Raw genomic sequence first — 27,047 nt, forward strand, 5'->3', positions numbered from 1 at the left:
TGCACTGCAAGACTCTTGGTGACCCCTTGGTGATTGATATAGGCCACAGCTTTGGCATTGTTGGATTGGATCCTGACAGGACAATCCCATAACCTGAAAATCCGGGACTTCAGAGCCAGATGCACTGCCCGAATCTCTAGGATGTTTATGGGCATGGCTCTTTTGGTTCTTGACCACTGTCCTTGGACAGTTGTCTTCTCTAGTACTGCTTTCGAGCCTGAAAAGGCTGGCATCTGTCTTTACCACTTTCCAGATAACTGGTCTGAAGGAATTTCCTTTCAGCAGATTCTGGGTTAGTAACCACCAACTGAGGCTTTGGGACACCCTTGGGGACAGCCGCATTGGCAAGTCTAAAGCTTGAATAGTTTTGTTTCAAGCAGATAGGATGCTGTTTTGCAATAGTCTCGAATGGAACTGGGCATAGGGAACAGCTTCGAACAAAGCCACCATCTTTCCTAACAACCACATGCAAAGGCGACTGGAGGGATCTCCTTTCAATCTGACCATCCAAACTAGCTCTCTTATGGAATTGATTTTTTCCTGGGGCAAGAACACCTTTTTTGAGGGCTGTGTCTATGATCAGGCCCAAATACTCCAACTTTTTTAACGGTTTTAAGGAAGACTTCTCTAGGTTGAGAATCAAACCCAGACTCTCCATGTAACTAGTTGTAACATGTACACTTTTCTCCAAACGAGCCACTGACTGGTCTACTAGCAATAGATCGTCTAGGTACGCCAAGACTGTTATGTCAAGTGCCCTTAGCCTGGCTAGAGGTGGGGCTAGCACTTTTGTGAACACTCTGGCTGCTGTAGCTGGCCCGAAGGACAAGGCTACAAACTGAAAATGCTGCTGTTCTACTTCGAACTGCAGAAACCTTTGGTGAGTGGGAAATAGAGCGACATGCAGTTATGCATCCCTGATGTCGTTAGATGCCAGAAGTTCTCCTCCTTGAAGGATAGAAGCTACTGACCTGATCAACTCCATGCGAAAGGAACGGATATGCAGGAACCGATTTAGATTCTTTAAATCTAGAATGGGTCTGACATCTCTATTCGGTTTTGGTGCCATAAAGACGTTTGAATAAAACCCTGAACCTTGCTCTTTTGTGGGGATCTGAATGATCACCTCCTGAGCCAGTAATCGGTCTAAAGCACGAAACAGAGATTGCCTTTTCCCTGGATCTTTGGGAACGCTTGAACTCAGAAAACTTGACGGTGAAAACTCACGAAATTCTGGTTTGTATCCTAGAGACACCGTGGAGATGACCCATCTGTCCTGAACATCCTCTTGCCAGATTTCTGGGTATTGCAGAAGTCTTACCCCCACTCTGGCGAGGGGGGGGGGTCGCCTCTTCATAATGAGGCTTTAGAATTCTGCTTTGCATATTTCTGGCCCCAGGTCTTCTTCTGTGCCTGGGCCTGACCCTGAGGCTTTCCTCTAGAGTATGACTGTGGAGGCCATCGCCAATGCCTAGAGGCGGATGCCCCTGGCGCAGGGGAAAGTCAGTTTAAATGAAGGGCGTTTATACTTTTTGACTGGCAAAGAGTACTCTACCCACTAGAAAATAAATTTGGATGTATTTGTCCAAATCCTCCCCAAATAGTCGATCCACATGAAAAGGGAAACTAGTCAGAAGCCTTTTTGCAAGCCTTTTGCAAGGTGCTTCAGCTGACGAATTTTTTTTAACCACAGGGTCCTATGCATGTGTACTAGCACAAGCGCAAGGTAGACCATCTGGTGAATAGAGTATTTCATGGCATCCATGGCAAAACATAGCGCCTTTGGTAGTTTGGCCAAATTGCCTGTCTGTTTGCAGGGGCCTCCTTAAGGGACTGTCTAAACTGGTCCTTTAGGGACTGACAGATGCCTATTGCAGAGACTGCAGGCTGAGTAATGGCCCCTGCCAGGGGAAAAAGAGGATTTTAACAGTTATTCCAACCTATATGTTGGATCTTTAAGCATTTGTGCATTGTCTACTGGGCAAGTTAGACTATTATTCACACTGGAAATCACAGCATCAACTGCTGGTACATTCCATCTTTTGGTGAATTTCTCCTCCATGGGATAGAGTGCTGTGAATCTCTTTGGAGGGAGAAAATGCTTATCCGGGTGATCCCATTCGGCATAAATACGTTTTTCTAGTAATGCATGTACAGGAAACACATGACAATTTGTCTCAATGACTCACCCTGGCTTGCCATATCTGGTATCTATACTGTCCATGTGCAACAATAATGCCTAAGTCCATAGCAGATGATACAATACCAAGTATTGTGATAAGTTGTATAAATGATATAGCCTAGAGATCATGTGTTTCAAGGAGAGACAAATCCACAGGCACACACTGTATGCCATACCTTATATATTTGTTACTACCTGTCCTAGTTTGTCTGATATCGGATCTTGGGTTGGCTAACTCATATGATGGTATGAAAACTGTGCTCTATACATGGTTATGGAACTGTTCACCTATTACCAAGAAGGGTCACTACCTTCCATATTTGCACACATTTCATCATCTATAGTACGTTGAAGAAACGTTTTAGTAGTGGTTTGATTTAGTTTGCACACATTACCTGGCTTGCTTACATCAGAACAAGTCCTATGAAGTGAATGCCATGGGTGGGATGCTGTGACTGTAGAGTGAAGTGAGGTGTGAAAAGCCAAGCCTGAAGATTCACATGCACACTCATCAATGCCTGTGATGCTATCAAGGTGCTAAAAGGGTTTTTCAATTTTTGTTTTTAAAACTTCAGTGTTCTTCACTGGGCAAATAGGAAACAGATGCAATATGCCTTACCTTGTGAGACGTTTGGGTTGAGGCCGCTCCCCAAACTTCCTGCAAACAAACAGAAAAACATCCATCAAAAGGTGAGAATGTGAACACCACCTAATGTGTGTGAGCCAAGCTATGCAAACTCAACAGTAAACTAAAATATGAGAAAATGAAAAAGTTCTGTACATAAAAACTCCACATTCCTGAATCTTGTATCTAAACATACTAAGTAAGGTGCACGCCGGAATATCCTATGCCAACCAGATTCAGTTTAGTAGACAATATAGTTATGAACTCTGGCTGATGTTACTACACTCAGCCTTATTACAGGTACTTATTTAGCTCCATAAATTTACATACAGTATATATCAGTCTCTGCCCTCAAGAAGCTTACAATCTAAGCCCACAAAATGATCGTGAACATTTTAGACATATTTTGAAATACATCCATCATGAAAGAAATGCAGACCGCCAGTACCTACCTCTCTACCTGAAAATGCTACCATGCAGATGCTTTGAATTTAAAGGGTTAAAGGCTGTCAACATGGGCAGAATATTGGGTGGCATATCCTGGTTCAATAGAAACCAGCCAACATTCGGCCTGTGTATATGGCAGCCAGACTGACCGAAGTCGTCTTCTGACGAAGGGGTATGACCAAAAAAAGGTTTCCAATCAGTGTTCTCACCCAATGGCTGAGAGCACTGACCAGTGTGTTCTGGCGCGGGGGTGGGGGGGGTGGGGGGTGATTCTTGTCCCCTTGTCAGAACACAATAGCTCAGCAGGGGGAGATCACTGTACTAACATCTTCCTCAGTTTTGGTTGATATGCCTTTTTTTTTTTTACCAAAAATATGTAGAAGTCGCAATAAGCGTATATTGATTGGTTTGCACACAAGTTATAGCAGCTGCAAAATGGGGGATAGATTTATAGCACTCTTAATTTTTTATCAGTAATGGCGGTGATCAGCTAATTTTTTTTTAATCGGGACTGCGACATTGCGGCAGACAGATCGGACATTTTTGACACTATTTTGGGACCATTGACATTTTACAGTGATCAGAGCTAAAAATAGCCACTGATTACTGTAAAAATGTCACAGACAAGGAAGGGGTTAAACACTAGGGGGCAATCAGTGTGTAATAATGGTAGGGGGGGTGGGCTCACTAGGACACGACAGATCACTGCTCCCTATGACAGGGAACAGTAAATCCCTGTCATGTCACTAACAGGGAAATGCGGTGTTTATATTCCCCCGGTCTGCCTCTCCTTGCCAAGATTGCGCACCACCAGCAGAGTCCACGGGACCTGTGGGCAGGCGCCCGGCATCCTGCGATGACGGAGGGGCGCACAGCTACGCCCATTTGCCCAACCGTGCAATTCTGCCGACCTACATAGTTGTGCAGAGGTCGGCAAGTGGTTAACCAAGACCTTAAAGTGGTAACAAACGCAAAACCAAAAATGTAATATGCCGTGGCTTACCAATTTTTAGATGTGGTGGCAGGATTAGTTTTCTTTTTTAGGCTTGTTTGTCTCAGTTTTCACCTGGTGATCTGGCCAGTAACACACCTCCTAAATTAGAGTGCCCACACTCAGGATGAAGGAGAACAGGGGGCACACCTTTGTACAGCAACATTGTTAGTCTGGCGGAGGGGAGGATTAGAAGGACTAGCAGACTAAAAGTTCAGAATTACACAGGTGGTCTGGTGCTAAAATTATTACTTTCATGCTGATGTTCACGACGATACTTCACACGTGTGGTACGATCAATGTTTACATATGCGCACAGGACCTACATGCATTTACGTGTGAACACAGGGGGATGAGGGCACTTTAAGTTTATTTTTGACACTGCTTTTTTTGTAAAATTTAACTTTATTGCCATCGCAAAAGATAAACAAAATCCCTTGTGATAACATGGCCACGACAGGTCCTCTTTATGGAGAGATCTAGGGTCCATTAGACACCAGATCTCTCCTCTACCCTCCAAAGCATCTGATCAAACTGAGATAGGTTTTATCAGATGCCTTACAAGCCGTTTGTAAGCAAACCAAAACTGGAAGTGACCAAATCATAATTGCTTCTGGTTTCTGAGGACACAGTGAAAAGAACAATGGAAGTTCCTCTGACTAGGGAATCTGATGCAGTACCTCCTCTTTTTCAGTCCCTTGTTGGCGCTGTCAGCTCCTCCTCTTCTCCGAGTGCCCCCTCAGCAAGCCGTGTACTACAGGGGTACCCGTATGGGTGTACGCCCAAGCCAGGCTGTGTGCATCGACAAACATTGCCATTCTCCCCTGCTCCTTCCTCACAGGATTTGACTGAGAGCAATAGGAGCCAATGACTCCCACAGCTCTCCTGTCAGAATAGGAAGAGAAGGAGAGAGGGTCTGCAGCCGGGCACAGCCTTGGATCATGAGAGGGCTGAGGTAAGTGTTTAAAGGATGGAGTGGAGCACAGGTGTTGGAAGGTTTTTTTTTTTACTTGCATGAAGGTAAAAAAAAATCCTGTTCACAACCACTTTAACAAAGAGTTGTACAAGATTGCCCAACCCTTCTAAATTTAGAACACGGAGAACAAACTCACATCCCATACAACATCGTCACACCTGGCAGGAATCTGCGGCAGATTTCAACATAGAAAACTGCCATATTCCCTCTGTTAATCAGGTGAAGACCAACACTACTGTCTACTTCACTGTGAAATGGAAACTGGTACAAGGGACGCATGCCAACATCTGCTCTGGTAAAGTAGTGTGTGCTGATTCTGGAAGTTGCCCATGCCATTATATTGGTGCAGGAAAATACAGCAATCAAATGTCACTTTACTATAGTGACCAGTGAAAGATGAATTTGGTCATACAGGACCTGATCTTACTATGGGGGGGCCATGTATTTTTACACTGTGAACGTTAGCAGTGTTAGCCAGACTTTAAAGGAAACCTGTCTGGAGAGAAAAAAAAAGGCATTGCCAGTACTGATCTGTCTGACAATGCGATCTGTCTGCCTGCGGTACAGATCTTCCGGCTTCAATATAGATTATGTAAGTTTGTCCACTTACAAAGAAATAAGGGGTCTGTCATTTTTATCATAGGTGTATTTTAAATGATAGAGACAGAATATCAACCAAAAATCCAGAAACAAAAACATGATGCAAACTGAGTTCAGTGAGTAAAAGTATTTGATGCCCTACCAACCAAAAATACTGAGTCCCACAGACTGGCTACAGTATGTGCTCTTGTGGTACACAGATTAGTCCTGTTAGGTGTATAAACTACACCTGTCCACAGAATCTTTCTTCCATTCAAACCTTAACTTCATGGGCAAGACCAAAGAGCTGTCAAGTCGGGAACAAGATTGTAGACCTGCACAAGGCTGGAACGGGCTACAAGATCATGAGCAAGAAGCTTGTTGAGAAGGAGGCTACTATTGGGGCGATTTTTACAAATGGAAGAAATGCAAAATAACCATCAATTGCCCTCGGTCTGGAGTTCCATGGTGTAAGGATGATCATGAGAAAAGTAGGGGGATCAGCCCAGAACTACACGAGAGGAGATTGTGAATGATCTCAAGGCAGTGGGGACCACAGTTACCAACAAACCACTGGTAAGACAATACTCCACCATAGATTGAGACCCCGCAAGCCCCCCCTCCTCAAGGCGGCACATGTACAGGCCCATCTGAAGTTTGCCAATGAACATCTATGATTCAGAGGAATGGAAACGAGTTGTGGTCAAATGAGACCAAAATTAAGCTCTTTGGCATTAACTCAACTCGCCGTGTTTGGAGGAATAAAAATGCTGACTATGACCCTAAGAACACCATTCCCTACAGTCAAGCAAGGAGGTGGAAACATTATGCTTTGGGGCTGTTTTTCTGCTAAAAATGCAGGCCAAATTTGATGCACTGAGGGGCCAATGGACAGGGCCATGTATTGTAAAATCTTGAATGAGAACCTACTTCCTTTAGCCAGAAGGATCGTGGATGGGTCTACCAGCAGGGCAATGACCCAAAACATACCGCCACGGCAACAAAGGAGTGGCACATAAAATGCATAAAGGATTTGCAAAGGGGAAAAGGCGCATGCTATATGCCGATAAATACAGTACTTGCTCTCAGAGATAGCCAAGTCACACGATATATTGACATCACACATGTGGGAGTGAATACAGGCTGAGGTAGAGTTTATCACTGACCGTGGTATACAGATCAGCTAAAAGGGCATATAGTGGCAATATTTTAATGTAAATAGATTTATAAGCTGTGGGCACTGTGGGGGTGAGGTAGGGCAGAACAACTATTTTTATATTACTGGAATTAGTAACACTTTAAGGTCATGGAGTGGCCAGACCTTAAAGTGATTGTAAAGAGAGTTTATTTTTATTTTTTTTAAACAAACATGTTATACTTACCTCCACTGTGCAGTTCGTTTTGCACAGAGTGACCCCGAACCTGGTCTTCTGGGGTCCCCCGGAGGTGGCTCTCTGCTACCCCCCGCAAGTACTTCTCATGGTCATGCGAGCTCCCTCGCACGGAGAAGTACTTGCGGGCATGCTCCCGTGATACAGCCGGCGGCTATAGCTGCTCACTGCATCACTCGGCCCTGTGTCATTGAATGTGATTGACAGCAGCACGAGCCAATGGCTGTGCTGCTTTCAATCCATCCACTCCAGCCAATCAACGGCCAGGCTGAGTGGCGAAGAGGATGTCGGAGGCAAGCGTGGGACTTTCGAGGGGTCAGGTAAGTAAAACAGGGGGGCCGGCATTGTCAGATTTTTTTCACCTTAATGCATAGAATGCATTAAGGTGAAAAAATGTTTACCTTTACAACCCCTTTAATCCCATAGAAAATTTATGGAGGGAGCTGAAACTAAGAGTTATCAAAAGTCAGTCAAGAAACCCTGAGGTTTTAGAGAAGATCTGTAAAGAGTGGACCAAAATCCCGCCGGAGATGAAACCTCGTAACCAACAAGAAATGTTTTCCCTCTGCCAACAAGAATTTCTCCACCAAGTACCAAGGCATGTTCTGCTTAGGGATCAAATACTAATTTTCCTCACTGAACTGCAACTCCATTTATAACATTTGTTTTATGTGTTTTTTTGGGGGATTTTTGGATGATATTCTGTCTCTATCATTTAAATACACCTATGAAAAAAATTATAGACCCTTCATTTCTTTGTAAGTGGGCAAACTTAAATCTGCAGGGGGATCAAATAATTAAATTTTCCCCACTGTATATTAAAAGACCAGGAAAATGGGCAACATTTTCAGGAAGGGATCAAAAATGACAGTCTCTTCAAAGACCAGAAACCCTCTCGAGGATTTTACGTGTGTGATTTAGCAAAAAAAGTTCTTAAAAGCACTCTGCGTGCTTGGACTTCCAATGACTGCCACACAAATGTGACACATTTGCACAAGGTGATAGTCAAGATAAACCACCAGTGTGAAAAAACCTTCACGTGATTGTAACCTAGAAGACAAATACACTTGAAGTTTGAAAATGATGGTTTAATACAGACAGGTTATAAACTACATCATAATGATGCCGCCAATTACTAGCCATTTTCACATCAGCACATCTGACAAACACCATTTACAGCTACAATGAATAAAGATATAAAATTATATACGAGTACAAATAAGCTTGGCAGCCACAAACTGCACAGGAATACATCCCTGAGAATATAGCGCATCACAGCACTACATATATAAAACTGTACGGAGCCTGTCAAAGCCACCTTGATATTTAATCTTATTTATATGGTCATGGAAACAATAAGGGGTGGGAGCAGGCCAGACGAATACTTGTATTTTCATAGAACACAATGATTTCTGTGAATGGACAAATAGTGGAAATCATGATATTTCACACGGGTGGACCAGACTATCGCCTGTCAGTTTTTTTTTGTTTTGTTTTTAGGCAGACCCGATTAGGCCATTCATTTCCCTCTATGAAGCAGTGGATGTAAGTAGACATGCGCCCATTGACACCCACTGACATCAGATCTGATTCTGCCTGCTAAAACAGACGAATGGGGGATCTGTTCCCCATCCACTTGGTCTATCGGATCCGACTGCCCATACAGGAAAGTGGCCTGTGTGCGTTCTGCATAAGCGGAGCGGACAGACCTTTCATCCACCCGCTCAGTGGAGAGAGAGCCCCCACCGAGCAGATGGATCAGCTGGCGGAGAGAGCCAGTGTGAAAGGGGCATTAAGCTTACCTGTTCTGTGCAATGCTATTGCAGAGTCTTCCCAGACCTCTTCTGGGGTCCCTCGCCGGAACGGTTCCTCCTCTTCTCCGTCAGTTTCCATAGTAAACCACTTGCTACGGGTTGCAGATGTGCAGGCTCACTCCATAGACACACACAGCGCATGCTCAGCCCCGTCTCCTGCCTCTTCCTTACAGCATTTGATTGACAGCAGCAGAAGCCAATGGCTCCCACAGCCCCTTCAGTCCCTCTGTAAAGAGGGAGAGAAGAGATGCAGCCATGCAAAGCGCTGACTGATGGAGGCAAGTAGAGAGGGGAGAGAAGAACAGCAAGTTGTAAAATGTTTTTTTTCCCCTAATGCAGGAATCGCCTAGGCCAGGGGTGTCAAACTATTTCATCCCAGGGCACATCAGCATTATTGTTGTACTCAGAGGGAGGGTCGGTTCTATCTGTAGCCCCCCGTCCCCCCATGTGCTGTTTTCAGGAAGAAAGGGGAGGGGGGGGGGAACGACTGGGAAGCAGAAAGTGTAGTCTGGAGTGAGGTAGGGTTGCCACTTCATCCCTTTACAATCAAAAACATATTACAAAGGTTTGGGGCCAATTTAATGCAGGTAAGGAACTATGTGAATTTAAGATGAGGCTCTCTGTGGTTGTACAGAAACGCACAGGATCTGGAGGAGTTCCGTCCTATCTGCTACCATCTGCTGAGTCGGGGGGGGGGAGTGCAGCAGCTGCTGGAGAGGTACGAGGGCCATGTGAAATGGCCGGGAGGGCCGGATTCGGTGCGCAGGCCTTGTGTTTGACACATGTGGCCTAGGCATCCCAAGTGGAAGTGGGAGCAGGTACCTGTCAGAAATAGGTACACACTCCCAAAAAAAAAAATAATAAAAAAAAAAAAAAAAAGTGTGCTCGTGTTGGGGGCTGGAGGAGAAGCAGAACATCCTTTCCAGGTGACGTCCAGGTTTAACTACTTTTTCACATGGTGTTGAAAGGGGTCGGATACTTATGTTCATTTAAAATCTTTGTTGTTGCAGTGCGTTGTTTCAATACAAAATACCCATTCCACTGAAAAAAAGAAAACACTGTGGATCACTTTTTGGAAGGCGGTAGAAACTGCCACCCCTGTGAAAGGGACATTCTTGGCTAAGGATTAGAAAACATTGCAATGTTAAACATTTTACAACAGAGGAGACTGGCAAAAGCAAATGATCTTTTACAAATATCTGTATGGAACACAATGAATGCAGCCAGACCTACAACTGCTAGTTCAGGATTACAGCACTAGGACGTTTAAAAGAAAAACCCTATTTTTATTTATTTTTTTAACAGCCATTTTTACAATGCAATTCAAGAAACCTGCCATTGTCTACAATGTAACAGGAGGTCGAGAGCCACTGAAATGGGCAAAACAGCCAATTCATACAACAAGCAATACAAAGCCCCAATTTTAATCTCTGCAAATTCAACCAAGACATACAAAATGTAAAACCTCAAACCTGAGGTTTGTGGGGCAGAAATATATTAGACCACATAAAAGAGGCAAGACTTAGATTTTATTACATAATCATATAAATCCAAAAGAAAGCTCCAAGAAACTGTGTGGCAGAGAGGGAAAAACTGAGTGCAAAGTGCAGCTACTCATAGCAAACAACTACATTGATACGCTGTTACCATCTCCCTTTTCCCTCTGTCCCTCTATGTATCCATCAAACTATTAGGTTATTGCCTTGCCTGTATCCTGCCTGATAGCCGGTGCTGGGGCAGCTCTATTATATCCTCCGTTCTGTGGGATCCACTATTCCTGCAGAGGCTGTTAGTATTACAGATCCCTTACCCAGGAATTCGTGCAGCGCTGGCTATATCTAGTGGGCGCTCTTTACTACCCATTATCAGTGTTTAGGCGATGGCTTCATTACTTGATTCTCTATTATGTATTGGGCGAGTACTCAGACCCTGAACTTTTCCATTATACCTCTATTTGTAGTTCTATATGATCTCAGCTTCATGAATTCATCACTTAACCGATCAATCAACTTTAAACAAATAAATAAATATAAGTAAATAGATAAATCAACTTTACAATTTTTTTTTTTTTTTTTAGACACACCTTGGCTGGTATCAAGATTACCTATTTTGACTGTTCTATACATATCGCCAACACAGTGTGGCATTTTCACTACCGTGTGGGGGCATATAGTCGTTCAATACTTGTAAGTAATTTCTACAAGCTGACTCTTCTATTTCATTCCCGTTTATATATATTTTGTTTTTATATATATATTCTCTAGCTCCTATTACTTTAATCATTATTAACCTTGTCTATTATGTTACATACGCCCCCATAGTATTTGAAGTTTTGGCCCTATCCTCAGTTGCGGCTTGTCAGGTTTTTAGTCATCAGATTAGTGGTGTATCTAGTGGTGTACCATTAATCTCAATGTGTATTTATTTTCTATGTAGTGTGGCAATGTTTGTTGTAAGATTTTCATATGTATATCTTGTTTTCTAGTAAGTCTTATTTGATGCTCCTGAAGAAGCGCAAGGAACGTAACATGTAGAGCTCCAGAATTTGTACACCAGCTTCAATTTGTTACAATAGCCTATAAATACCGTATTTATCGGTGTATAACGCACACTTTTTTCCCCCTTAAAATCAGGGGGAAAACGTTGGTGCGTGTTAACCACTTGGGATCCGCGCTATTGCCGAATGACGGCATTAGCGCGGACCTAGATTGCCGGGACTACGTCTATTGACGTCGTCCCGGTTACGAGCGGCCTGCGCGCTCTGTGATCGGCGAGTCCGTGAGACTCGCCTGATCACCGATCCGTGTAAGGGGTCGATCCCGACCCCTTATCACGTGATCAGCTGTCAGCCAATGACAGCTGATCATGTGATAAAACGGAGCCGGTAATCGGCTAGTATTCCTCCTCGCGCTGACAGCGCGAGGAGAAAAATAAAAAGCCGATCGCCGGCGGCCGTGTTCGGGACATCAGTCCCGATCACGGCCAGCAATTCAAGCGGACACCTGCCCCCTGCCAGTGGCCACCTGCCACCCGCAGTGCCATCCTGAAATAAAGTAAGTGCCCCCCTGTCAGTGCCACCCAGCAGTGCCCATAGTGCCCACAGTGCCACCCAGCAGTGCCCACAGTGCCACCCAGCAGTGCCCACAGTGCCACCCACAGTGCCACCCACAGTGCCACCCAAAATCTGCCTCAAAGGTGCTGCACCCCAGTGCCGCCCATCAGTGCCCAGCAGTGCCACCTATCAGAGCCACCTATCAGTGCCACCTATCAGTGCCCATCCGTGCCACCCATCCGTGCCACTTATCCGTGCCACCCATCCGTGCCATCTTATCTGTGCCCATCTTTGCCCATCAGTGCCGCCTTATCTGTGCCCATTGGTGCCGCCTTATCTGTGCCTATTAGTGCCGCCTTAACTATGCCTATCAGTGCCCACCAATGCAGCCCATCAGTGCCCACCAATGCAGCCCATCAGTGCCCACCAATGCAGCCCATCAGTGCCCACCAATGCAGCCCATCAGTGCCCACCAATGCAGCCCATCAGTGCCCACCAATGCAGCCCATCAGTGCCCACCAATGCAGCCCATCAGTGCCCACCAATGCAGCCCATCAGTGCCCACCAATGCAGCCCATCAGTGCCCACCAATGCAGCCCATCAGTGCCCACCAATGCAGCCTATCAGTGCCGCCTAATCAGCGCACTTCAATGAAGGAGAAAAATGACCCGTTTGCAAAATTTTATAACAAACTATTAAAACATGATTTTTTTTTTTTGCATCTTTTTTTGTTTGTTTAGCAAAAAATAAAACTCCGAGCTGTAACTAAATACCACCAAAAGAAAGCTCTATTTGTGGGAAAAAAAATGATAAAAATTTCATTTGGGTACAGTGTTGTATGACCGCATAATTGTCACTCAAAGTGCATCAGCGCTGAAAGCTGAAAATTGGTCTGGGACTGAGGGGGGTTTAAGTGCCCAGTAAGCAAGTGGTTAAACAATGTTCTCTGCTGATTGTGAGCGAAGTGATCACTGCCGTGATACACACATAGCGGAGTGTACTCGGCTCTTCTCACAGTCACAGTGAGCGGAGCCAAGAATAGCCGAGTACACTCCGCTATGTGTATCTCAGCTCTGCCCAGTCCCTGCGATCTCATCGGCGTTCGATCCGCTAAGTTTCAGCAGGAAAAATCGGTGCCGCCAATTTTAAATACATCCAAGGCTGCAATGGACACTGGGGGCCGAGGCTGCACTGGGGGCGGAGGCTGCACTGGACACTGATAGGGCTGCATTGATGGGCATTTAAATGCAAGTTTTTTTTTTTCCTTAAACTACCCTCCTAAAAGTTTTTTTTACCTTAAAAATTCCCTCCTAAACTTGGGGTGCGTGTTATACGCCGATAAATACGGTAAAAATTCATGTATCCAATGTTGGTAGGTGTGTTTCTCCACCTCTGAGAGGTTTATGGTATTTTTATAGGTTTTGCTCTAATACACATTGTCAAACTGTGCTATATGGAATTGAACTAGTGTTGATTTTAATTAGGGATGCACCGAAAATTGCGGCTGCCGAAACATATCGTCCGAAAATGGCCTTTTCGGCAATTTGCCGAAAGAGAAATCTTCCCGATAATTGAGACGAAAATGGGGTGGGGCCTGCTGGCCGGGGCCCCGCCCATTACAGGGGTCCGCCCAATACGGGGGTGTCCTCCTGGCACAGCGCGCCGCAGTCATCTCCTCTCCGCCTCCAATGTCACACTATCAGCTCTGTGCGCGTTGTCCCTCCCTCCCGCCCCACCACACATTCGTCATTCCTGCACTCTCTCTCCGGAGGTCACATGGTACCATGACGTCCGCTGTCACCCCGGTCACATGGCTGCGGTTCCTCCACCCAGAGCCGTGTGTCATCAGGCAGCATGCTGTCCCTGCAGGTCTGGGGGGCATCTGGGCATCGCTCTGTCAATACAGGCTGGGCTGCTGTCGACGCTTTCAATGTGATGCAACAGAGGCGGCTGGATGTGTTCGGGAAGAGGACAGTGAGAGGCAGCCTGGGGGGTGTGAGCTGTGCCTAGTGCTGACCTGTGACCCCACATCTCCCAGCGCTGACCTGTGACCCCACATCTCCCAGCACTGACCTGTGACCCCACATCTCCCAGCACTGACCTGTGACCCCACATCTCCCAGCACTGACCTGTGACCCCACATCTCCCAGCACTGACCTGTGACCCCACATCTCCCAGCACTGACCTGTGACCCCACATCTCCCAGCACTGACCTGTGACTCAAGCCCTTTTCTTCTAATGCTGACCTATGATCCCCTGTTCTGACCCCACGCCTCTGGACCCTCATGTTCCCCTCCTCTGACCCTTGTCTCCCTACCCTGACCCTAATTTCTCAGCACTGACCCTCATCCCCAAACCTCCCAGCACAGACTCTTCTCTTGACCAATGTCTTCCACCTCTGACCTGTGTCCCCCTCCTCTGACCCTTGTCTCTCGACCATGACCCTAATTTCCCAGCACTGACCTACATTCCCACATCTCTCGGCACTGACCTGTGTCTACCTGCTCTAACCCACTTTGCCATATCTTGTGGCACTAACTTGATTTTGCACTGACTCGTGTCTCCTGGCACTGAACCACAACCCTATGTCCCCCTGGGCTCACATACTACATGTATCATGTCCCCAGTCTCTGACAATCTCCTGTAATGTGTCTGCAGTCTCTGACAACCTCCTGTACCATGTTCCCAGTCTCTGACCATCTCCTGTATAAAAAAAATTTTTTTTTTAAATAGTCACTTTTGGTATCGGTGCTGTTTCGGTATCGGTTTTCGGCCTAGTGTATTTTTCATTTTCGGTATCGGTTTCGGCACCAAAAAACCCATTCGGTGCATCCCTAATTTTAATGATTGTCTCTATGTTTAATAAATTATTCTTTTACATCAATATATTAATATGGCCGTGCATATAAAGTCCAAGCTTTTTTTTTTCTTCTAAAGATATGCACTAAATTGTAGGACGTGGCATTGAATATTTTAGCAGTATCCACAGTACCACTGTGGGGATACATTAATAATTTATTGAAAAAACTACATTTAAAGTAGCACCTAATTTTTTCCCTATTATGGATAGAGTAGTAGTAATAGGAATAGTAATAAGTAGCCACTTCTGGCACTTTTTGGTTACAAGTTTAAATCAGTATTTTTCGCTAGAAAATTACATATAACCCCTAAACATACATATATATAAAAAAAAATTATATATATATATATATATATATATATATATATTTTTTTAGCAAAGATCCTAGGGCATAAAATGATGATTGCTGCAATTTTTTTTAAGTCACATGGTATTTGCGCAGTGGTTTTTTCAAACGCAGTTTTGTGTAGAAAAAAAAAAAGACACATAATGAAGATAAAAAAAAATAAAAAAATGACCCCAATTATTATGAAAATTCTGTTTTTTTTTTTTTTTTTTCTTGGGAGGGAATGGTGAGGGATGGGGGAGGATGACGTGGAATTGAGGTATGGATTGAAATATTACAAGATATAGCTGTTAAAAAAGTTGTAGATATATAACGAAATGTAATGTGAAATCTATGGAAAGAAAAGAGGAAAAAAATGAATTTATAAAAGGGAGCCGAGTCAAACTAATTAATTTGTCTGCATATATATTAGTGGTATAAAAAAAAATAAAAAGCACTCTCTGCTATGCGCAGCTTGCATCTAAACGATCCTAACATAATACAGTCTCGTAAAGCAGGCCAAATATTATGCAATTTTCTTTCCTTCCACCATGGGAAGCTGAGGGAAGAGGTCCTGTAATGTACTCCAACAAGAGGACTCTACACATACCCTATTTTCAAACTCAAGAATTACAGGACATAGGCTCTTTAAAGCCGGCCATGCAAAAAAACACTCAACAGAACCGCACTGGGAACACATGCTTTAAAACCTACTCCCAGCTGCTGTATGGGTTGGGAGTGTGCTTACATTTGTAAAGCTGACTGTTGGCTTCCATGTGGAAGTGATACAAGCAGTTCACCACAACCGGCGCAATTGAAGGGGATTGAAGCTTTTTTACCACTTCACGGACAGACACAATTTTAAGGCTGGACATTTTGGGTATCCTTTTACTTGGTACAACCTCATCTTTAATAATTTTACCAAAAATTGTGTAATCTATTGTGTTTATATGTGCTGGGATTAGCTTTAGTACATTTATTGAAATTTCGAGTTAATATTTTGCCAACATCAAGTGCAGAAAAAAAAAAAAAAAAAATAGGAACTACCACCATTTTATTCTCTAGTGTATGCTTTCAAAAAATATATACTGTTTGGAGGGGGTTAAGAAATCTTAAGGTCTAAAGTGACTTTTGAAATATGTAAACAAAAAACTGACTCCAGGACTAAAGTGGTTAAAATGTATTTTACTGTGCACAGAGAAAAGGAAACCACTGATAGCTGCAGCCTAAAGACTTGTTTACTAACAAACCTCATTCGATCAACATGATCAGAGACCACATTGGATAATTCCTGATCATTAGAGGCTATGAACTGCTCACAGCACACGATCTGTGCTCAGCCAATGTACAGATGGAAGGCAAACAATCGTTAAAAGAAACCTTTGTGCAGATAGAAACATAGAAGCTTCCATCCGGACTCAACTACCCGGCGAGTCACCAACCCAGAAACACAGCCAGGGAAAGGTCTGAACTCCTGCACTCCAGCATTATTGTTCCCGGCCAATGAATCGCTACGCAAGTCTGACACTGAACAGGTATGAAAATCAGTAAAGTCAGAGAAAAGTTAGAAGTCCTGAGCTGAAAACTTGTTCTAGTTCAGTTATTAAAACAATTTCAGATACAGTGACAGCATGACCACTAGGCAACTAGGATTTGCAGAAGTAGTCTGGGAGGCAATATCTAGTAGGGGTGCACCGAATGGAAATTTTGGTGCCGAAACTGATACCAAAAATGAAGGATGCACTAGACCAAAAACCGAAACCAATACAAAAAAAAATGTATATTATTATACATGTATAATTTGTCATTGTCACTTGCCACACCTTGCAAATTGTCTACTTGCCACAAGTTGCGGATTGTCTCAACCACCGCAGTCACTTGCACGCCGACTTTTAGGGCCCCACTCGGGTGCGGGCCCCATAGCACCCACATGGGTCGCTATGGCAGTAGTTCTGCCACTGCACACAGCGATACATTTCTTAACCACTGGCAATAAAAGTGAGTACACCCCTAAGTGAAAATGTCAAAATTGGGCCCAAAGTGTCAATATTTTGTGTGGCCACCATTATTTTCCAGCACTGCCTTAACCCTCTTGGGCATGGAGTTCACCAGAGCTTCACAGGTTGCCACTGGAGTCCTCTTCTACTCTTCAATATGACGATATCACAGAGCTGGCGGATGTTAGAGACCTTGCCCTCCTCCACCTTCCATTTGAGGATGCCTCACAGATGTTTAATAGGGTTTAGGTCTGGAGACATGCTTGGCCAGTCCAACACCTTTACCCTCAGCTTCTTTAGGAAGGCAGTGGTCGTTTTGGAGGTGTGTTTGGGGTCGTTATGTTGGAATACTGCCCTGCGGCCCAGACTTCAAAGGGAGGGGATCATGCTCTGCTTCAGTTTGTACAGTACATGTTGACATTCATGGTTCCCGCAATGAACTGTAGCTCCCCAGTGCCGGCAGCACTCATGCAACCCCAGACCATGAAATTCCCACCACCATGCTTGACTGTAGGCAAGACACACTTGTCCTCACCTGGTTGCCGCCACACGCGTTTAACACCATCTGAACCAAAGTTTATCTTGGTCTCATCAGACCACAGGATATGGTTCCAGTAATCAATGTCCTTAGTCTGCTTGTCTTCAGCAAACTGTTTGCAGGATTTTTTTGTGCATCATCTTTAGAAGAAAGCTTCCTTTTGGAACGATACCATGCAGACCAATTTGATGCAGTGTGCGGCTTATGGTCTGAGCACTGACAGGCTTACCCCCCCCCTTCAAGCTCTGCAGCAATGCTGGCAGCACTCAAACATCTATTTTCTAAAGACAACTTCTGGATATGATGCTGAGCATGTGCACCCAACTTCTTTGGTCAACCATGGCAAGGCCTGTTCTCAGTGGAACCTGTCATGTTAAACCACTGTATGGTTTTGGCCATGTGATGCAACTCAGTTTCAGGGTCTTGGCAATCTTATTATAGCCTAGGCCATCTTTATGTAGAGCAACAATTCTTTTTCTCAGATCCTCAGAGTTCTTTGCCATGAGGTGCCACTTTGAACTTCCAGTGACCAGTAAGAGTGAGAGTGATAACACCAAATGTAACACACCTGCTCCCTTGTAATGAGGTCACATGACACTGGGGAGAGAAAATGGCTAATTGGGCCCAATTTGGACATTTTCACTTAGGGGTGTACTCACTTTTGTTGCCAGCTGTTTAGACATTAATGGCTGTGTGTTGAGTTATTTTGAGGGAACAGCAAATTTACACTGTTATACAAGCTGTACACTCACTATTTTACATTGTAGCAAAGTATAATTTCTATGTCACGACAATGCTTCCAGGTTACTAGATCCGAGACCCGAACATAGCAAATCTGCTTTGTTCGGGTATCTGGTCTGCCGGCAGATGTGTCAGCTGGTCGCTCAGGACAAATAGTGGTACGGGAGACCCGGGCTGAGCAGCAAAAGGCATTGGGGTGTGGTGGGGGGGAGGGGTTTGCTTATGATAACAGCCGATATTGGTTATAGCAACCGAGCAGTTATTACAAGAAATCCGACAGTCCACTCTAAAGAAGGGTACCGGGTGATGCCGGCATCACCCTGGTACAACCACTTGAAGCAACATCAGTAAGCTTAAAACACACACACATTCTCTCTCTCTCCGACTCCGGCAAAGCAACAAGCAAGGGCAGCAACTGCTATAGCATTGCCACTGACAAGAGAAGCACATGCAAATAGGCTAAAGATGAGGATAAACCAGGGTATTTATAAGACCCCTTTCACACTGGGGCTGCCCGAACATTACAGCGCCGCTCATTGTAGCCCCTGCCAGCGGCCGAAGAAGTGGTTAAAAGCACCCATGTGGCAGCACTTCCGAAGCGCTGGTCAGTCAATTCAATGGGCAGGACGTTTTGGGAGCGCTGCTGTATACAGCACTCCCAAAAAGCCCCAAAAATGCTACTTGCAGGACTTTTTTTAACTTTTACCACTTCAATCCTGGGCACTTGTATCCCCTTCCTGCCTCGGCAAATTTTCAGTGCTATTGCACTTTAAATGACAATTGTGCGGTCTTGCAAAACTGTACCCATAAGAAATGTTATCTTTTCTTCAAAAAAATAAATTAAATAAATACAAAAAAAGATAGCTTTCTTTTGGTGGTATTTATTCACTATTGGGCTTTTTTATTTTGTGCTCTACGAAAAAAAGACAAGAAAAATAAAATGAAAAGCAGACAGTGCAAGGTGTTTAGTAAGAGGCATGGCGACGTTGTAATTCTGTCACCTTTTTGGAAAATTAAATACAATTTTCTCTCTTTTACATACTGTCATCAGTGCAGTACAGCCTTATAACTGGAGTAGCAGTGATCAGTGACACAGACGGGTTAATAGTATGAAAGGAAAAAAACAAAAAAAAAAAAAAAAAAAACACATTTTATTAGGAGTTTGTTTATTTTTAACACACTGTGAACACAGTGTTACCACAGTAACACTGTGCTAATCTGGGGAAGTGGTCAGGATTTTTTTATTTTTTATTTTTATTTTTTTTATACATTGCGATTGCTTAGCAATAATTTTTATTGAATGAAACTGATCCATTTAGTGAGTGTTGTTGTGATTGCTGTGGCTAGTTAATCACATGGTACAGGTGGGCTGTGGTTGGCCCTGCCTTTACCATGTGATCATGGTAACCAATCACAGCTAGCAACTCAAGCATACACAATGAATGGCATTAATGGAAGCCATCCATTGTTTACATTGGTCATGTGATCTGCTGATTAGTCACAGCTATCGGCTAATACCGGCAGTGGGCCGGTACAGTAAGCCATCATCGGCGATGTCCACCAACAGATTGTGCCCAGTGTGGCTTTAAGGCAGTACACGAGACACGTTCCAGGACAACGTCATATTGCAATAGGCTGTGTGGGAAGTGGTACAGTATAAAAACTCCGGCACCTTCCTGACCTGTTGATGCATCTCCAGAGATTCCTCACTGCTCCGTCCTCCATCACGACCAGCAGAAAATACCAAGTGCTTCCAGGTATTGGGGGCAGACATGAAATCTTCTCCTATGGTGCGATGGTCAGTAAAATTCTAGGCCTGAGTATCATCACATGACAGTGAAGCCAACATTCCCTCTGGACACCAACATCTGCATTTTGTGCCATCTGTGACACACAGTAACAGGCAGCATGGGTTAGCTGGAGAGGCAAGTATTCTAACAAGTAGGACCCCCCCCCCCCCCCCCCCCCCGATTCCTCCTATACTGAATTGTAATGCAACTGTACTGTCTGCCCTCATGTTGTAAAGCACTGCGGAAGCTGTTGGCGCTATATAAATCCTGTATCATAATAATACCATTAGTGAGTAAGGGAAGGTGTGTGGTTAAAAAAATAAAAAAATAGAAAGAAAGCCGGGTGAAAGAGAAACCCTCATGACTGGCACAGCACAAGGGCAGATGTAAAGCAAAGCAAAAAAAAAAAAAAACAAAAAAAAAAAAAAACATATTTCTCTGAAATACAAAGAAGCAGCTTTTAGAATGCTATTTTTGTTTTCACTACCCTATATTCATTTCCTTTCTCCTCAGCTGGCTGGAGTTGCAATTGACGAAGCAACATTACATGTAGATGTCTGTACATTCCTATCAAATATGTACAACCCATGGAAATGGTTTACACTCAACATATTCCAACAGCCAAACATTGGATTTTCTTTCAAACGATGCCTACAGAGAAAGGCGCTATACTTGAACAAATAACACCTACAACTGACATGACGCATTTATTCTCATAATCGAACGAAAATGCAGATTTGTCACGTATCGCCATTTGACATTAGGTTAGGTATACCAGGTTAGGTCTTCCTTAGGAACCTTCCACATGGGTGGCATCCATGAAAAGATCTCCTGCTGAAATTGAACAGGATGGAAAGGTTGTTACTTTTGTGACATCTGTGTCCGTTAATGTTTTTCTTCTGGCTCCGATGTAATCTGACACATGACCGTTAATACCCTTTTACCTCCAATCCATTAAGCTCAGGCCCAAAAGAAAGTCTGGACCTAGACAGACTTGGATGGAAGCACATTCACCTGCCCATAGACCGGCATGGAATTTCTATTCAGAGTTGACAGGTAGGTCTAAGCGGAACAGCCATGTGAAAGTGGATTTAGGGAGTATTGAGTATACTAGTGGAACTGGGCTTATTTAACCACTTGCTGACCTGCCGCAGTACATATACTGCGATGGGGCTGCTCCAACAGGCACAGCAACATACTGGTACATTGTCGGCCCGTTTCCAGGTTTCGGGTGCACATGCACGCCCCTGCCCGCCTTCTCCCCTTAACACAGCGGGAGTTTGTCATCAGATCACACCCAATGATTCATGACCGGGACATGCTTATCAGTGGTCGACAATCAACAAAGGGCTGTGTAATGTAAAGGGATCCAGAGGTGCAGGGGCTGTGTAATGTTATCTTCATTTATAAGTAGGTGAATGCGGCCCTCCATGCATTCACATTAGAGCTGCATGATTGATTGTTAAAAAAATCATGATCTCGATTCACACCCTGACATCTCTCCTGCAGAGGTTGCCAAGTGGAGAAACTATCTGCTCACTCAGCTCTCAAAAGAAAACATAGGGCAGTCTGCCAAGTTTTTTTTAACTTGCAACATTGTAACTAAGCTTTCTTCTTAGATCAAAGGGATAGAACTTCTGAGTAAATAATCTGGGCAGTCTGCCAAGTTTTCAACAACTGTAAATGCAGAAAGTTTAACCACTTAAAGTCTAAATCTTTTTTTGACACTTAAGTTAAAATCAATATTTTTTGGTAGAAAATTACTTGGAACCCCCAAACATCATATATATTTTAGCAGAGACCGTAGGGAATAAAATGGCAATTGCTGCAATATTTTATGTCACACTGTATTTGCTCAGCGATCTTTCAAATGCAATTTTTTTGGGGGAAAAAAAAAAAAAACAGTCCAATTCTTGTGTCTGAATAGACCCACGGAGCTGTGATTTGGCTCAGGTGCCCCCATAGCAAGCCGCTTGCTGTGGGGGCACTGAACAGGAGGGAGGGGCCGAGAGCACAGGAGATGGACCTGAGAAGAGGAGAATCTGGGCTGCTCTATGCAAATCCACTGTAACAAAGCAGTGTATAACATGTTTATTATTTTTATAGGGAAAAAAAAATTAAAAATAAAAATGAGCCTTTACCATCACTAAGTGGAAAAGGGTTGCTGACCCCTGCTTTACAGTATTACTAAAGGTGTATATTTTTTTGGGTTAAAATAAAGGAGGTTATATTTAACTGCTCTGTGCGATATTGCACAAAATGGTCACCTACCTCCTCTTCTGGAAGTCCCCCACTGGCAGTCAAATTCCCTGTGCATGTGCTCCTGAGGGGAGCTGTGTACATCCATAGTCACATACAGCATCGGTATGCCGCGCGCCCCCCCCCCCCCCCACCCAACTCCTTCCTCACAGGTTTTCGACAGCAGCAGGAGCCAAAGGCACCGCTTCCCTTAGTGTTTCCTGTAAGACCAGGAAGTAAGGGAACCGGGGCTGCAGAGACAGGAGTCAGGCAAGTGTTTAGGGATGAGGGTGGGTAGGGACAGGTAGAGGAGCATTGTTTTTACCTTAAGCGCTTCTCGACCAACCGCCATAGTTATACTGCAGCAGGTTGGCTCCCCTGCGCGAGCCGTCGTAGCTATACGTCGGCTTGCAGAGTCAGGCTAGCAGACGCGTGCCCGGCGGGGGTGCCGATGCTCATGGCCTATGATCACGACAACCGCTGGCCACGAGCGATCGTGAACAGGAGACACAGAACAGGGACGAGTGAGTGTAAACACGCACATCCCTGTTCTGAAAGGAGTGACAGATCGTCTGTTCCTATTGGCTAGAAACCACAATCCGTCACTTCCTCTAGTCAGCCCCCCCCCCCCCTTCAGTTAGAATCAGCTCCCAGGGAACAGTTAACCCCTTGATCGTCCCCTAGTGTTAACCCCTTCACTGCCAGTGTAATTTTATAGCATTGATCACTATATTAATGCCAATGGGCCCAAAATTGTGTCAAAATTGTCAGATGTGTCCGCCCTAATGTCGCAGTCATGATAAAAACTGCAGATTGCCGCTATTACTTAAAAAAAAAAAAAAATATTATTATTAATAATAATGCTATAAATTATCCCCTATTTTGTAGACACTAACTTTTGCGCAAACCAATCAATATACGCTGATTGCATTTTTTTTTACCAAAAATATGTAGAATACATTTCGGCCCAAACTGAGGAAAAAAATTGTTTATATATTTTTGGGGGAAAAGGTTAAAAATATTGCGTTTTTTACAAAATTGTCACTTTTTTTTGTTTATAACACAAAAAATAAAAAAACGCAGGGGTGATCAAATACCACCATAAGAAAGCTCTATTTGTGAGAAGAAAAAAAACATCCATTTTGTTTGGGTATGACCGTGCAATTGTCAGTTAAAGCGTCACAGCGCCGAATCTCAAAAAAGTGCTCTGGTCAGGAAGGGGGTAAATTCTTCCAGGGCCGAAGTGGTTAATGCAGTGAATGCATCAAGATAAAAAAAAAAAAAAAAAAAAAAAAAAAAAAACACTTTTGACCACCAAGTGTGCATTGAACATATTTTTGTTGACATTACACAAAATAAAGAGAATTCATATCAGATTGCCTATTTAATACATGTTGGCACACAAAAATATAAAATAAGTTTGTTTTTTTAATGCATTCAAAGTAAGGTTTAGACAAACTACCCACATCGTAATGAATGAGATTTCTGCTTATAAATGCCGTTTCAAAAACAGACAAGTGTGAACAGGCCTGCAATTAGGGGTAACCACAGGATGTCATGCATAAACACTACAATTTGCATCTGCTACAACAACCTTGTAAGAGCTGAATGTCTCAATCACAGTTGAAAACGATAAATACCTTTCCGTCTGCATACAACCAACTCAAGCGTCTCATATCGAGTCTTTCTTCAAAAGCTGACCATTTTCAGCCACAACGGTTTATTGTTTATCTGAACACACCGCCTAAAAGCCAAAAACAACATCTCAGCTGGTAAAAACTGAAACACAGAGATGATGGTGGCTTCTATGAAAGTTTCAGGCAGGTGTAGCTTTACAATTACAGAACAGTAGTGTGCTGCTTCACTCACTGCGTACAACTACACACACGGAGTTCTGATAATTGTAAGATAATGGAGAATATCTGCTTGATTCCTAACAGAGAACCTATACAAACACATTAAGGCCACTTTTCTTTGGTTTTCCAAGATTTTCCTAAAATAGAGAAATGCCAACTGTTTTAATTCCACAATATCTTTGGCTCTGCAAATCTTATTGGTATACGGAGTCAACAGATTTTCCTCTTAGACCCCTTTCACACTGGGGCATTTTTCAGGCGCTTTAGCTTTAAAAAAAAAAAAAGTGCCTGCAAAGCGCCTGAAAGAAGCCGCAACTGCAATCCCAATGTGAAAGCCCGAGCGCGTTCACACTGAGGCGCTGCACTGGCAGGGTGTAAAAAAGTCCTGCAAGCAGCTTCTTTGCAGCTCTTTTGGAGGGGTTGAATACACCGCTCCTAAAGCGCCCCTTCCCATTGAAACCAATGGGAAGTGCCTGCAGCTGTGCTTTGTGGGCACTTTTAACCCTATATTTGTCCACTAGCGGAGGTTAAAACTTAAAAGCATTCCGCTATCGCTCGAAAAAGGCTGGTAGTTTAAGCGATGCTTTACCAGCGTTTTTTGGGCACTGGCAGTGTGAAAGGACTCTTAAAGCACTCGGACTTTCACATTGGGATTGCAGATGGGGCTTCTTTCAAGCACTTTACAGGCACTTTTTTGTAATGCTAAAGCACCTGAAAAACCCCCCAGTGTGAAAAGGGTCTTACAGAATAGAGTTTAAAGCATGTGAGGAGCAACAGGGTGGATAAAAATCAATTTTTTTTTTAAAAGAAATTATAATATCTGTTTATCAAATTTATTTTAACCACTTCAGCCCCGGACCATTTGGCTGGCCAAAGACCAGAGCACTTTTTACGATTAACTGACAATTGCAATCGTGCGACGTGGCTCCCAAAAAAAAATTCACGCCCATTTTTTAGAGCTTTCTTTTGGTGGTATTTGATTACCTCTGCAGTTTTTATTTTTTGAGCTATAAACAAAAATAGAGCGACAATTAAAAAAAAACAAAAAAAAAACAAACACATTTTTAACTTTTTTGTATAATAAATATCCCCAAAATATATATATATATATATATATAAAAAAAAACATTTTCCTCAGTTTAGGCCAATACATATTCTTCTACAATTTATTTTTAACCAAAAATATCACAATAAGCGTTTATTGATTTGTTATAGCGTCTACAAAATAGGGGTTCGTTTTATGGCATTTTCCTTAATTTTTTTGTTTACTAGTGATGGCGGCGATCTGTAATTTTTATCGTGACTGCGACATTATGGTGGACACATAGGACAATTTTGACACATTTTTGGGACCATTGTAATTTTTACAGCGATCAGTACTATAAAATTGCACCGATTACTGTAAAAATGACACTGGTAGTGAAGGGGTTAACCACTAGGGAGCTAGGGAGGGGTTAAGTGTGTCCTTGGGAGTGATTCTAACTGTTAAGGGGCGTGGCTACGAATGACACTTCACTGATCATAGCTCCTGATCACAGGGGGCTGTGATCAGTGACAGTATCACTAGGCAGAACGGGGAGATGCTTGTTTACATGTGCGTGCAGCGGCGATCGAGTCCGCTAGACCCACGATCCTACTCAAGGAGCTGCCAGCGGCACGCACGTGACCACACGGCGGAAAATTCAAAGGGACTTACCTGTACGCCCATTTGCCCAGCCGTGCCATTCTGCCGACGTATACATACATGCGGCGGTCGGCAAGTGGTTAATAAAATGCTTTTGGAGTAAATATCTTTCTAAATATAGTTTTCCATTTAAGATACATTAATTTAGTTTATTCATCATGAAATGGAGCTTCGTTATATCGCATGAGGCTGTATATTAAGCAATATTTACATTGTTGGTAAACTCATTCAATGAATCCAAGCTGAGAGAACATGCTCTGCATTTCTGCAGTCACACAATTTCACAGTAACTATGAGATAAAACAAAGTTCAGGAATATTCCTTTATCCCATTGTTTTGCAAATCTATGTACTCTATAAACTGTATGATTGAATCGGTTCTGATAGCGCTGTTTTACTAACTTGGTAGATTATTATTCTAAATTGGAAACCTTCATTTTGTTTGCTATTAAAGATTCCAACTACCAGCAATAATAAGTCCTTCAATTTTAAGAGCACCTGTCATTTCTGATCATGGCAGCACTCGTTATCGGGCAAACTCGCCTGCTGCTGCCACGTCCCTCACCTTGTTGTGTCACTGCCGCATCACCAGCTGTCCCATTAAAGTGAATGGGACTGTCGGGTGTGAACAGCGGGTCAGAGGAGGAGCCGCAGCGGACAGGGTTGACAGTTGCTCTTTAAAAATTACAATTTAAATCAAGTCGATTTAAATCAAGCCTTTTTACTAGTGATTTAAATTGTGATTTAAAGCGCTTTAACGGAAATTAAATCCACCCTGGTTGGAGCATATACACTTTATGGTGAAAAGTATTGTGACACCTGCCTTTACACGAACACCAATATCATCCCAGTCTTCGTCCATACTGTTCAATATTGAGTTGGCCCACCCTTTGCAGCTATAACAGCTTCAGCTCTTCTGGGAAGGATATCCACAAGGTTTAGGAGTGTGTCTATGGGAGTGT

At 43.5% G+C, this 27,047-nt stretch overlaps 1 protein-coding gene across 1 annotated transcript in view; it reads right to left on the reverse strand.

Moving 5' to 3' along the window:
- Nucleotides 1-27,047, reverse strand: part of RBPJ (recombination signal binding protein for immunoglobulin kappa J region) — a 166,751-nt gene that overhangs the window by 70,900 nt on the left and 68,804 nt on the right. Inside the window, exon 2 of the mRNA XM_077477679.1 lies at nt 2,802-2,840. Coding sequence (XP_077333805.1) covers nt 2,802-2,840 — 39 coding nt within the window. The remainder of the gene's footprint in view (nt 1-2,801; nt 2,841-27,047) is intronic.

Source organism: Lithobates pipiens, unplaced genomic scaffold, assembly GCF_037356315.1.
Source record: "Lithobates pipiens isolate NorthernLeopardFrog02 unplaced genomic scaffold, aLitPip1_a1.2 Scaffold_13, whole genome shotgun sequence".
In the NCBI taxonomy this organism is placed as follows: domain Eukaryota; kingdom Metazoa; phylum Chordata; class Amphibia; order Anura; family Ranidae; genus Lithobates; species Lithobates pipiens.